The sequence below is a fragment of the Echinops telfairi genome, unplaced genomic scaffold, assembly GCF_000313985.2.
Source record: "Echinops telfairi isolate 266 unplaced genomic scaffold, ASM31398v2 ScPeMD7_7424;HRSCAF=8462, whole genome shotgun sequence".
In the NCBI taxonomy this organism is placed as follows: domain Eukaryota; kingdom Metazoa; phylum Chordata; class Mammalia; order Afrosoricida; family Tenrecidae; genus Echinops; species Echinops telfairi.
Genome location: NW_022111324.1, coordinates 12,270,111 through 12,284,498, shown reverse-complemented (window position 1 = coordinate 12,284,498; position 14,388 = coordinate 12,270,111). Strand labels below are relative to the sequence as shown.

The following is a 14,388-nucleotide window of genomic DNA, read 5'->3' as shown; positions in this document are numbered from 1 at the left end:
CCCTCTACCTTGGAATCAAAACGAGTGCCAGTTGTTTAAGATCACAGCTTCCTATAGCAATAATAACAGTTAGGGCAAATTAGAAATTGATTTCTTTTTTAGTTTTTTTTTTTTTTAGGTTTTGGATAAGAAGATGGCTGTAAGGGTCCTTAAAAAGCTTGGCTATAATCCTGGCATTCTAGAAGACTCTGCACATGTCTGGGGCTGAGCGCACGCCCAGGAAACCACCAAAGGGCCCTCAAGTCTCACCTCTGAGTAACTCTGAGGTTCTACCCAAGCAAAATATGGAGACTAAGGCAACGTTGTGAAGTATCTGAGCACGAAAAGCATACCCCAATATGTACACCGAAACTCTTCTAAACAGCCAAAGTTAGGTGTCACTTCTTTTTCTAAGCAAAGCTCTAATTACAGTGAAATCCGTGAGAGGCGGAATTAGCTGGGACCACCTCCTTTTCACAGGGCATGCAAGTTTTCTGCCACTGACAAGGTGCAGTCTAACTACTTTCACTTATGCATTTTAAGGGAAATATCTTTTTCCTTCTCTGGTAGAATTTGGCACAGGTTCCAGCTTTCACAGGTTTTATTGTATAAGCAAACTAGACCTGTGATTCTAGAAATCACTGAGGCTTAAAAAGAAGTGGATGACTTCTTGCTAAAATCAAGGCTCATGTTATGTGTTGTAATTGGTGACAAAACAATATATAGAAAAGAAACCAGGTCCCAGTGGAGCAACCATTTAGAATATGCTACATATGACAACAACAGCAAAAGTATATAAGTAGATACCTACTTCTTAAAAAACTTCTTATGAATTGGGTGAAGGTTTACAGAACGGATCAGTTTTCCACTCTGCAATTCTTATACGTTTTGTTTGCAATCCCCACAACGTAGTATCATTTTCCACACTTCCTCTCTGTTTCTTGTTTCCATTCTTTCTTAACCTTTCTGAACTTCATCCTTTGGTAAAAGACACCTTTTTTTACCTCAAATGGTGGATTACACTGAGGTATATGCAACTCACTAGAGTTATTGTTTCCTTTATAGGCCTGTCTACAGTTTGGCTGCAAACTGACCTATGAGATGAGGTCATTCTGGAAGCTGAAGGGTGACTAAGTGCCATAATCTAGAGGGGCTCACCGATTTTTATCCAACCAGTAAGGCTGCTCTTCTTTATGATTTTGAGTTTTATTCCATATCTTTCTCCCACTCTACCCAGGGATCTTCTATTGGGATCCCTTTCAGAGTAGCTGGTAGTCGCAGGTGGGCACCATCTCTTTCTTCTGGTCTCAGGATCATATCGACTGATATTCACATGGCCCTTCAGTTCCTAGACCCTGGTTCCATGTGCCTTTCACTTCCATCACTCTTCTTTCCAATGAATGGGGAGAGACCAATAGTTCCATCTTAGAAGGACACTCACGAGCTTTAAGACCCCGGTTGCTACTCCGCAAAGTAGGATATAGAATATAGTACTTGTGGACTATGTTATGCCAATTGACCTAGGTGTCTCACAAGACTACGGTCCTGGGCCCGTTGGCCCAATGACTTATTTCTCAAGGTGTTTAATTATGTCTAAGACCTTTTTACATTATTACTTTAAATAGACACACGCTAAGACCCTTTACTGGAGCCTCTGAGGATAAATTGTAATTATTAAACTCAGAAGAAAGAAAATAAAAACATCAGCCTAAAAAAATAAACTTTCCTGGATACTGAAATGCAAACAACAGACAATGTCCTGGTTTTGGAATACGTACTTCTCTTCAATCATTATAAGCTAAATCATATCTTGCATGCATTAAAAGATCTACCTTTTTTAAATAAAATAAGCAAAGAGTCTGAATGATCTTCCATTGGGAATATAAGCAGGTAATTTTTTATAATAATCTAAAACTACTATCTGAAGTCTGTCCTACCAGAAGTAAATGCCATTGACCTTGTTTAAAATAATTGACGAGACTTAGAAATGTCTGTTTCTCATACCTCTCAGTTAATGGTATTCATTTTCACAGATGCAGAATATATTCCCTAGGTATTTTTCTTTTAGGAGTTTAAAAACAAAACAATTAGCAACATTAATAGTGGCTAGTTACAGCTTGCTACCTTTAAATAGATCCAAGCTCTACATGTTAAGCTAACTCTGTCTCATCTTTAAAGTAACACACTCACCTTGAGGATCAACATCTTTAGCTAGCTTCAATGCATCTGAGTTTGCAAGATCAGTGTTGGCTGGAGTAACAGCCAGAATCAAACAGTTCTCCCGTGTGATGAACTGCATAATCATTTCTCTGATCTGATACTCAATATCTGGTGGCTGGTCTCCGACGGGCACTTTAGTAATTCCAGGTAGGTCGATAAGGGTTAGATTTAACACTGTGTGGAGAGAATGAAGAGTTTTACATGCACCTGTAATGCTAGAAAACATCAACAATGCAAAAATACAAACTCACTGCCATTGAGTCAATTCTGACTCATAGCAACTCCATAGGACAGGGTAGAGTTGCCTTGTTGGGTTTCCCCCACTAGAAATCTTTAGAAAGACAAAGAGCAGAAAGCCTCATCTTTCTCCCTCTGAGTGGCTGGTGAGTTTGAACCACTGGCTTTGTGGTTAGCAGTCCAATGCATAAACAACTACACCATCAGGGCCCCTTTGTCTGTCACTTTAGTGGAGCTAAAATAATCTCAGCTTGGTATATTGTAGTACAGGTGAAGCAGTTACACGCTGAGCTGTTTAACCACAGGTCATTGGTTGAAACACACCAGTTGCTCCAAGCGAGAAAGATGCTCCCTTAAAGATTTAGTCTCCAGAACCCAACGGGGCAGTTCTACTCTGTCCTACAGCCTCACTATGAGTCAGAATTAACTCGAGGGCCATGGCCACAATTGGTTTGGGTTTGTATATTGTGCACAACCCAAGTGTGTAGACTCAAAAGCACAGAATATGAAATGACTTTGCTAGGTTTTAATTTTTCTATGATATGATAATGCTATGCCAGATGATCATGTTAACATAATTTGAAAGACACTGATTTGCATGTTTAACAAGTTTTCTCCTAGAGCTGTCACAATATAATGAGGGGGTTATTATTAAAACACTGAACAATAAATTCATGTGGTACCTGTCAGTCTTGTGCATTGTCTTCAAGTGTTATTAAAGTACTCAGGGTGAGGTTTGCCTTTGCCATTAAAAGCATCATCTGCTATTTAGAAAGGGTTTGCTACGCAGTCTATTGGAAAACTGTTATCCATCATGGAGCCGGTAGGGGACTACCAGTTGTACAACCAAACACATACAGCACCATCTGGTAGCACAAGAAAGTACTCCTTAGCCAATAACAACGTTGACTGCAACCCAATCTGGTGATGGTTCTCTATATACACAACAGTGCTGATATCAAATCCTCCTGGGAAAACATAGCTATGTTTTTGCCATTCGTGCTCTGCTTTGAGAGAACGCGAGGTAGAGAATTAATTAGAGACTGAAAAGCAACAGAACTAGGTAGGGTATTAAAGAAGAAAATCTGTCCCACTAAGGATTCAGGCAGAACCCGGGCTACTCCCCATCACATGCGATGAGGTGAAGCTCTAGTTTCTGCTGGCAAGGGGCAGGGGTGCGTGGGGGCAGGGGGAATGACAGTTCATTCCTCAGGAAGAAAATAAATAGGAAATATTTAGGGCCTTGAGGAAATCCAACAGGGAAAGACTCTATCATTCTTACTAAGTAATACTGAATTTTAAACATTTTTATTAAGTGTAATAAAGGGGAAATTTCTAATGATCTACTCAGTTCGGATTTCTTTAAAGCCAGCTCTTCCTGGCTTCCTAGTAACCATAAACTCTCTGGACATACCATTTCAGCAATATCCAAACACTGCTGTAGAAGCTCAAAACTTTCTAAGAGAACAAATTATTTTCAGAAAAAAAGAGTGTATGTTAATTAATGTAATTAGAAGTTTTGAGTTTTAATATTTGACTTACCATGTGGAGAGTAGACTCGTAAATTAATGGGAATGGAAGAAATGCCTTTATTCATTCCAGTCACTCGATCTGTTTCTGCTTCAATCTCATGACGAACTTCATCAAAATCTGTGAATTTTTTTCCTTTGCAGTGTAGAAATTCAGCATATTCTACAACAGACAAATTAATGCAATCTAAATTCATGTACTCTTGCCATAATTAAAAGGAAAGTATGTTTAATAACAAGCCAAAATACCCATTAAAATGATGAAAATATAGCAGTTACTAAGAACAGGTAAAAGTTTAGACATATTAAGCATAATACCAATGCTCAGGTTGCTGAACTGGCTAATTTTCAGTCAAATCATGAAGTCCAATATGTGGTACTTAAACCTTGGAATATGCGGAATAGTTCAAAATAATCTTCAACTTCCCAAACACTAAACCAACCAAGAGCATGTAATGGTCAAGCACATTAGGTTCAGGGTACAAACTACACCTGCCTATTAAGGTCTCCTTTATTAGATCATCCCTCCATTAAGATGGAATGTTACATTATATAAACATGGCTTCAGGAGAAAATATTTATAAAGTTTGCTTGATCCTGTTAAAACACAGAAGTGGAATACTTTAGCATCGAAACATACTATTAAAAATGATGTGTCATCTTGTGTAATTAGAATGACATTTTCTCAAGGAAAATAGTAGAATATTATAGCAAAGAAAGTGTTTATCTGCAACCTCAGAAAGGGGCAGGGGAAGGATGAGTACCTGTAGGCAGAAGGGAAAATCCTAAATAAATGAGAATTGGCAAATTAGTCTTCAATTTCTATTTCTATTCTCAAAGCTATCAAGTACATGCAGGGGCCGAAACCAGATGCTGCGGAGCCGACTCTAACTCACCAGAGCCCCTGTGTGTCAGAACAGAGCTGCTTTAGCGGTTTGCAGTGGCTGATTTTCACAAGTAGGTCAGCAGACCTTTCTCCCAAAGAGCCTCTAGGTAGCTTTGAACTTCTGGTTTGGGGTTAACAGCTGATAGTATTTACCATCCGTATCAGTCAGGATGCTATAAATAAGGACGTCAGGATGAAAAGCAGGTTTTGGGGGGCACAAAGGATTTTCACTCAGTGACAAACCCAGGGGTTGAAACCACGGAGTGGTGTCACAAAAGAAAGGCCAGCTCTCTGCTCCCATGAAAGGTTACCGCTAAGCAACCCCGAAGGGCAGCCGAGCTCCGAAATACACAGCGAGACCGTGACTGTGAGTCAACTCAGTGGCAATACATTTGCTTTGTTTGTTGGTTACTTGGCATGATGAAGCCTAAAATTTTATTATAACTGAAAAAAAAACATTTAAACGACTATTTTAGCCTCTCTAATATCTGGCTGAAGAAGTGCTCTACCAAAATTAGTCTAACTCGGGCACAGTGACAGGCTTTAAATCATTTAACAACTGGTTCACTGCCCTAAGCACCATTTTAAGTATTAAAAAAAACACAGACTGAAAGGTAGTTAATTATTCCATCCAGTTAATACTTAAATAGGAACCCTCGTGGTGCAGTGGTTATGCATTGGGCTACAATCCACATAGTTGCCAGTTCGAAAACACCAACAGCTCCATGGGACAAAGACTGGGTTTTCTACCCCCGTAAACAGGTACAGTCTCAGAAACCCACTGGGGGTCGATATGAGTCAGCATTGACTCAGTGAGCGCAAGTAATATTTAAATAAGAACAGTAGCAGGGGTACACAAAACTAGATTGTGCTACAAGCGCTTTACAATAGTAATGAAAAATATTAAATACTACTTGACAGAAACAATAAAACTGTTGTCTAAGACACTTCCATATTGCTTCTTGATTGGCTCCCTCACTTGCAATATCCTTCACTTTTATCTGAGAATCACCAGCTGTGTGATGTATCCTTTACACTGTGGGGGTAGGCTCCCATTCCTTTAAAGGAGGCCAGTCAGACAGTAGTCATCGAGTTGGATGTATTAGAAACGAGCGACTTCTCTGCTCTGAGCGTACTACGTCCATCCACTTCCGTCGAACAGAACTCAGCAAACCCTCACCAGGAGCACCAACGCGCGGCCTCTGCTACCACTAGATGGTGCCGGCCTGCTTTCTCCGTGGGAAACCAACTCCCTTCCTGAAGGTTGTAAAATCAAGGTCATTTCTGAATTCGATTTTTAATTGAAAGAGCTGTTTATTTTTGGAATTGAAAGATTAGAACCATACACAATCACATAAAATTTGTGTATTTTTTAAGAATAGGATTCCACAGATTCGGAGATGCTTGTATTCATTTATTAATTTAACATTTATTATTAAGTTCCTACTACTTTTCAGGCACTGTCGCTCAACTACAGAATTATTGAAGGAAAACAGAACACGTTGTTGTGTGTGTGTGTCCCCTCAAGCGATGGGAAAAGATGTTCCTTTGTTACATGATGTGGTTATTCTTTGAGCAAAGACTGAAGAAAGTGGAACCATACATCTAACATGGGTCAACTAGGCAGACGACATAAAGAACGCCCACAATTTGACAACAGCAACAAAAGGAACCAATGAAAAAATGGACAAAGGCTGTGAACAGTCATTTTTTTAAAGTGGATGGACAAACGGTCAGCAGGCACATGAAAAGATGCTCAGTATCATTTGTCAACAAAATTAAACTTATTGCCAACAAGCCAATTCCGATTCATAGTGACCTTATTTATAGGGCCTAGTTCGCCCCAGGTTTCTTAAGCTGTACGCACTTATCGAAGTAGACTGCAACACATTTATTTCTCCTGGGAAGCAGCTGATGGGCTTGAACCACTGACGCTGGGTTAGTAGTCCGCCACTGAACCATATATACCACCAGGGCTCTTTCATTTGTCACTAAACCCCAAACCAGACTCACTGCCATTGAGTTCATTCTATTTCACAGAGACCCTAGAACTGTTCTAAAGGGTCTCATGGTACAGGAGTGGAAAGCATCATTTCTCCCATGCAGCCACTGGTGGAATAGAAATGCTGGTTTGCACTTAGCAGCTCAATGCATACTCCATTATGTCTGCCACCAAGGCTCTTTGTTTTTCATTCAAAAAGAAAACAGGAAAACAACTTACTGCCTTGATTCTGACTCATAGCGACCCTATAGGACAGGGTAAAATGACCCTGGTGGGTTTCTAAGATTAACTCTTTACAGGAGTCGAAAGCCTTATCTTTGTCCTGCACACAGCTGGTGGTTTTGAACTGCTGACCTCGTGGTTAGCAACCCAATGCACAACCACCACGACATCAGGGATCCTCATTTGTCATTAGGAAGATGCATTTTTTTTAGGGTGCCCTCTAGATAGAGGGCTCAAAAAGTTGTGTATCTCTTTCCCTGAAAGTGTCTGCTAAAAAGGAGAAGGTTTACACAACCAAAAAATCTAGGAGCATGGGGAGATAAGATGCATATTAAAACTACAATGAGATACTACTTTACCTTCACTGAATAGCTATTATAATTTTTTTTACCATGGAATAAAGCAGGCATTATTAAGGATGTAGATAAATTGAAATCCCAACATTTGATTGATGGGGGTGCAAAATGGTATAAGCATTGTGGGAAATACTGTGGCAATTCTTTTAAAAGTTGAACATATAGCTGCCAGACAACCCAGCAATCCCCAGTACCCCCTAGGTATATATGCAGAAGAAGTGCAGGCAACAACAAAACAGAAACATTTGCTGCATTTTTCACAATGGCTGAAATGTGGAAACAGAAATGTCAATCAGCAGAGGAATGGCTAAACAGTGAAATACTATTCAATCATAGAAAGGTACAAAGTCCTGACACACGCCCAAACTTGGATGCATCTTGAAATCATGCTGAGTAAAATAAGTCAGTCAAAAAGGATAAATAGTGTATGATCACATTAATATAAAATAGGCTAATAAATAGACTCTATGGTTTCCTAGTGATTATCGGAGGTGGGAGGGAGGTGGGTAGGGACTTAGCAGGCACAGAATTTCTGCTCATGGGCTTTAATTTGGGAAGGAACTGCTAGTAGTTGCATAGCACAATAAAGGCAATCCATGCCACTGAATCGCGCACGTAAAAACTGTTGAATTCACAACTTTGTGTTATACATATCCTCACTACACACAAAGAAAGTGTGGAGGCAAGCAAGCCATGCTTTATTTCAGAGCAGACTGGCAGTTTCTGAGGTAGCTTTCCACTGGGCAGATTGACCAGAGAGCAAGGAGTTCAATGTGACCAGAGCAGGGAGTGAGGAGTGAGAGGTGGATGAGGTCAGAGATATGGTACAGGGCTAACCCTTGGAGAGCCCCCTGAGCCCTCTTAAGGGATCTTGGTCTTTACTCTGAATGAGATAGCTTATCTATGAAATGTTTCAGGTAGGAAACAATATGACCTAAGGTAGGTTTCAACAAGTAACTGTGCTGCTGTGGTGAGAATGAAAAATGGGGAACAGGAAAGGAAGCCAGCTATTCCAATAATCCAGGAGAGAGATGTTGAGGTTGAATTCCAGTGAGTTTTGAAGGAAAGGCCAACAGGATGGCCTGATGGATGAAAGATGGGGTATGGAAGAAAGAAAGGAGTTGGGGTAACTTCAAACACTTTGACCTCAGCAATTGAGACATTTTTGAAATGGAAGAGATTGAGAAGAAGACATTTGGGGAAATGGGTGTTGGGAATCAAGGGTTTTATTGGCAACTGTGACACTTAAGACAATAGCTACACACCTACCCAAATGGACAACTGGCGCTACTGTGATGTGTGGATCGTACAGAGGGAGTTCTTCTCTGCCTTTATGCCTATTCTGATTCATGTTGACCGTTTCTGACAGAGTAGAACAATCTCACAGTGTTTCCACGGCTGTAATCTTTACAGGAGCAGATCGTGATATATATATATATTTCTCCCCCACAGAGGCACTGGTACGTTCTAACCACAAATTTTCAGTTACCAGTTAAGAGCTCAACCATGGAGGTACCCAGACACCTTGTAAAGGGGTGGAAGATTCCACTAACATGCATCTGAAAATTTATTCTGAAAATTTCCCAGAAGATGGCAGTCAAGTGCTGGAGGAAAAAGGAGGCTTTTTTCCTAGTTAGTTTTAAAATGCTCTTGGGGCTGGAGGCACGCGTGTTTCCGACAGGGATGAGCTACAGAGACATGAGTCTGTGTGAGGTTCAGTCCAGACAGACAAGTGGGTAAGAGGACTATGACAGGGAGTTGTTACAAAGAACAGCGAGCAGAGCACTGGAGGGCGTGGCCTGATGTTTCAAGGACAGTCAGGGGACAGACTGAGACTGCAAAAGACAAGGGTGAGAGATGACCTAAAGGCAAGGAAAAAGCGGGAGCAATGCCTAAGGCAGGAGACCTTGCACTCCATTACATCTGGGACACATCAGGTCCCCGCCCCCCTGCAGCCAATGCCATCCTGTCTATTTAGACTCCTAGGGACTCTATAACGGCAGAGTGGAACCCACAAGGGTCCGAGGATGTAAATCTTTACAGGAGCAGACTCCCCTGTTTCCCCGGTGGCTGGTGGGTTTGAACAGCTGACCTTCCTTTCCCTTTGCAGCCCCATGTTTAACCTACTGCACCACCAAGGATTCTTTACATATCAGGTAAGATGGTGGGGGGTGGGGAGGTGGGCTATAGAATTGGGTGACTTGAGACTTCTTGTTGGGGACTGACAAGAACGGCTACAATGGAGTGCCCTTGTCTCTGACAGCACAATGATAAATGTGAGGTCACACACTCTATTTTTTAATTAGGGAAAAAGCATGACCACCACAACTCCAATTCACAGCCACAGAATCCAATGCTCAGGTAACAAGGTGAGTTCCACTACAACAAGGTGAGCGAGTCTTGCTCTGGGAGCACTGCTCAGAAGCAGTCAATCCAAAGGAAGTAGGCAGCAGTGGTAGAATGTCTGGGTTTGGCACAATCTCCCACAATCAAATTACTACTAAGGAAGATCAATCCATTTATATGATTACATAATTTCTAAATAAATCATTATTAGCGATGTATAGTTGAAAAAAATCATAGATGTGCCACCCTTGGAAGGACTAGCATAAAACGATAAATCATGCACATGGAAACAGTGAATTGTTTGCAATTCACACAATCAGCTTGAATTATAGGGACAAATCGATTGCCCAAGACTTCTTTAAAGTGTCGAAGAGCAAAGATGTCAATGACAGGACTAAGGTGTGTCCTCCGCAAGCCAGAACATCGTCGATCGCCTCACATGCATGTGAAAGTTAGACAATGAATAAGGAAGGCCGAAGGAAACTGGATGCATTTGAATTATAGTGTTGGCAAAGAATAGCTAAAGTCCCGTGGACTACCAGAACAACAACAACAACAAATCTGTCTTGGAAGTAGTGCAGCCAGAATGCTCCTTCTAAGTGAAGATGGCAAGACTTCCTTTTGCATACTTGGGACACGTGAGAGAGCGGTGGCTGCAGGACATGGTGCTTGGTAAAGTGGAAGCGCAGTGAAAGACTCTCAAGGAGACGGATTGACACGGTGGCTGCAACCATGGGCTCCGACATAAGAACAATTGTGAGGCTGGCACAGGATTTGGGCAGGATTTGACTCTTGTACACAGAACTGCTAGACTTGTACATGACATGATGGCATGTAACATTAACACAGTCGCCTCTAAACAAGAACATTTACATGAGTTTGAAGATGGGGAAAATTCTAACATCCAGTCCAAACTATCCCAACACAATATATAGCCAGACTCCATATGTACTAGTAAATGTGTGCTTTCTGGGGTTTTTACACTAGAGTAAACTAACATGTCCAAAGGCCTAAAATTTTCACTTTATGATTTTGAGATTTACAGTTTTTTCTCAAGGACTGGCTCAATTTTCAGTAGCAGGAGCTCTCTTAATAAGTCCTCAGTGTTTCTTTCGCTTGAAATGGTTTGTAGTTGAGGATGTAAAATGGCCTCTTAAACAATTATAGGCTTCAGTCCAAGAGCAATCTGAATATACAGTGTATTAAATAGCTTAGCCACAAGCCCTGATAAGAGATGAAGGTCATGTGCACAGAAGCATTGAAACCCCGATAAAGCATCTGTTAGTTTCTATTTTCTATCAGGATAATCTGTCAGCAAAAATGTGGGAGACCCTCAGTGATACGGATTGACACAGTAGCAGTGAGGGTAAGGGTGGCACACAGCCGGGCAGCCTTTGCTTCTCCTGTATACAGACAGGGATCTCTAAGATTGAAGCCGACTTGGTCACATCTAATCACAATTGCATACCCTGTCTTCCTGAAATTTATGGTATGTTTTCAGTTTCATAAATTGTGATGTCTAAAAATGGATGGATGCATGGATTCTGATAAGAGCTGTACGGGCCTCCAATAAAATGATTTTTTTTTAATGTGACGTCTAGGTTTAAAAACCTTTCCTGTTTCCTCAACATTGGAAATAGTAAACATTTGAAGCAAAGTTAATGTTCACTTCTATATCAAAGAATGATTGGGGGGAAAGGGAGGGCATTAAGAAAACATCAGAGCTATCACTCTAATTTTATTATTCTGCAACACACTTTAGCACTGCCATTTCTACCAATCATGAAAAACAAATTGTGCTAGGTTGAACAAGTGACAAACTGTTTGGGGTGAGGATGAGATGGTTTATGCCTGGGCACTGTTCCAATCGTCTGTGAAAAGCGCAGCATGACCATGAGAATTTAAATATTTCCAATATGCCCCTTCCATGGGGAAAACTGTGCATATGTCTCAATTACTCAAGGTTAAGTATGAGAGAATAATTATGGAGTGACAGACTGTGTAGCCTCTTGTCAATCACTATTATAAAAACTGTGGTAACTCAATGCATTGATTTGACTCTTCTGAAATATTTTAAGTCACAATGTTTTGTGAGCAGAGTTCCAATATAGATTATATAAGTCATATAAACAAGGAACCATTTCTTTTATTTAAATCATTTTATTGGGGGCTCGTACAACTTTTATCACAATCCATATGTACATCCATTGTGTCAAGCACATTTGTATATATGTTGCCATCATCCTTTTTGAAACATTTTCTTTCTACTTGAGCCCATGGTATCAGCTCATTTCCCTCTTACCCACCCTCATGAACCCTTGAAAATTTATAAATTATTATTATTTTTTCATGTCTTACACAGTCCAATGTCTCTTCACCCACTTTTCTATTGTTCGTCGCCCTGGGAGGGGATTATATGTCGATCATTGTGATCTGTTTCCCCTTTCCCCACCCCCACCTTCCCCTTCCCCTTCCCCTCCTGGTATGGCTACTTTCAATATTGGTCCTGAGGGTTTGTCTGCCCTGGATTCTCTGTTTCCAGCTCTTATCTGTACCAGTGTACATGCTCTGGTCTAGCTGGATTTGTAAGGAAGAACTGAGGTAATGATAGTGGGTGGTGGGGGTGGGGAGAAGCATTAAAGAACTAAAGGAAAGTTGTAGGTTTCATCGGTGCTACACTGCACCCTGACTGACTCGTCTCTTCCTTGTGACCCTTCTGTAAGGGGATGTCCAATTATCTACAGATGGGATTTGGGTCTCCACTCCCCACTTCCCCTCATTCACATTGATAAGATTTTTTTGTTCTGGGTCTTTGATGCCTGGTACTTGATGCCATCTATACCTCATCATCACACTGATGCACGCCTTTCCTGATTTTAAACCATTCAGTAGTCCCTTAGGAATCATCATGGTGTAGTGATTAAGCGTTCTACTGTTATTCACAAAGTCAGCAGTTTGAAACCACCAGCTGCTTGCTCCACAAGAGAAAGATGGGGCTTTCCTCTGCCATAAAGAGTTACAGTGTCAGAGACATACAGGATCATTTCTACCCTGTCCTATAGGGTCGTTATGAGTCAGCATCGACTCTGATGGCAGTGACCTTGAACTTTTTCTTGTTTGTTTTGTTTTTTAGTATTACCTTGTCCTGCTTGCACAAGGACCTCTTGATCCATGTACAGGTTCCATAGGACGAGGATGAAGCATTCTGGAATTGTAATTCTTCTCAAAACTATCCATGGCTGTTATGATCCATACAGTCATATGCCTTTGCATTGTCAATAAAACTGAAGTAAACATCTTTCTGGTATTCTCTGCTTCCAACCGAGCTCCATCTGACATCAGTAATGATACCCCTTTTTCCACATCCTCTTCTGAATCTGCTTGAACCACTGTCAGCTCCTTGTCAATGTACTGCTGCAACTGTTGTTGGATAATTTTCAGCAAAATTTGACTTGCATGTAATATCAATGACATTGTCCTGTAATTTGAACATTATGTTAGGTCACTTTTCTTTGGAATGAATACAAATATGGATCTCTTTCAGGAAGCTGGCCAAGTAGTTGTCTTACATATTTTCTGGCATATAAGAGGAAGTTTTGTCTGTGATTCATCAGCTTGTGGAAACATTTCAGTGGGTTGTCCATCAATTCCTTGTTTTGGGGTTATGCTTTCAGTGCAACTTGAACTTCTTCTTTCAGTGATTCTTATCATATATGACCTCTTGAAATGGTTGAATGTCAACTAGTTCTTTTGGGTACAGTGACTGTGTATTCTTCCCATCTTCTTTGGATGATTCCTGAATCATTCAATACTTTGTCCATAGAAACTTCAATACTACAATGCAACTCAAAGCTTGAATTATTTTTCTTGAGTTCTTTCAGTTTAGAATATGCTGAGTGTGTTCTTCCTTGTGGTTTTCTAACCCTAGGTCTTTGCACATTTCATAATAATATTTGTCTTCTTGAACTGCCCTTTGAAATTTCCTATTCAGCTCTTTGACTTCATCATTTCTTCCATTTTCCTAAGCTAATCTACCATTAAGAGCAAGTTTCAGAGCCTTTTCTGACATCAACTTCAAGAGCAAGTTTCAGATTCTATTTTGATCTCTTCTTTTCTTTCTTGTATTTTTAATGACCCTTTTCTTTCTTTAAAAACCAAACTCACTGCCATTGAGTCAATGCTGACTCATAGTGACGCCCCATGGGCTTTCCAGACTATAATTGTTACAGGACTAGAAAGCCCAGTCTTTCTCCTACAGAGCTGCTGGTGATTTTAAACTGGTGGCCAAGCGGAACATGTAGCCCAACACTTAAGCACTAAATCACCAGGGCTCCTCTTTCTTTCTTCTAGTATCATATTTTGTATGTCATCCCACAATTCATCAGATTCTCAGTTATTAGTGTTCTGTGTGGGAGATCTGTTCTTGAGATTTTTCAAAATTCACTTGGGATACACTCAAGGTCATATTTTATCTCTTGTGTAATTGTTTTAATTTTCTTCAACTTCTTTTTTTTTTAAATCAATTTATTGAGGCTCATACAATTCATCACAATACATAGATCAATTGTGTACAGCACATCTATACATTTGTTGCCCTCATCATTCCCAAAA

The 14,388-nt window shown here is 40.5% G+C and overlaps 1 protein-coding gene across 8 annotated transcripts in view; it reads right to left on the bottom strand.

Moving 5' to 3' along the window:
• The window catches only part of DNM3 (dynamin 3), a 731,348-nt gene that overhangs the window by 545,611 nt on the left and 171,349 nt on the right, over positions 1 to 14,388 (bottom strand). For all 8 annotated transcript variants that reach the window (XM_045297842.1, XM_045297844.1, XM_045297841.1 and 5 more), the window contains exons 3-4: positions 3,979 to 4,128; positions 2,170 to 2,373 (exon numbers count right to left, since the gene is read on the bottom strand). In XM_045297842.1, the coding sequence (XP_045153777.1) occupies positions 2,170 to 2,373; positions 3,979 to 4,128 (354 nt within the window). The remainder of the gene's footprint in view (positions 1 to 2,169; positions 2,374 to 3,978; positions 4,129 to 14,388) is intronic.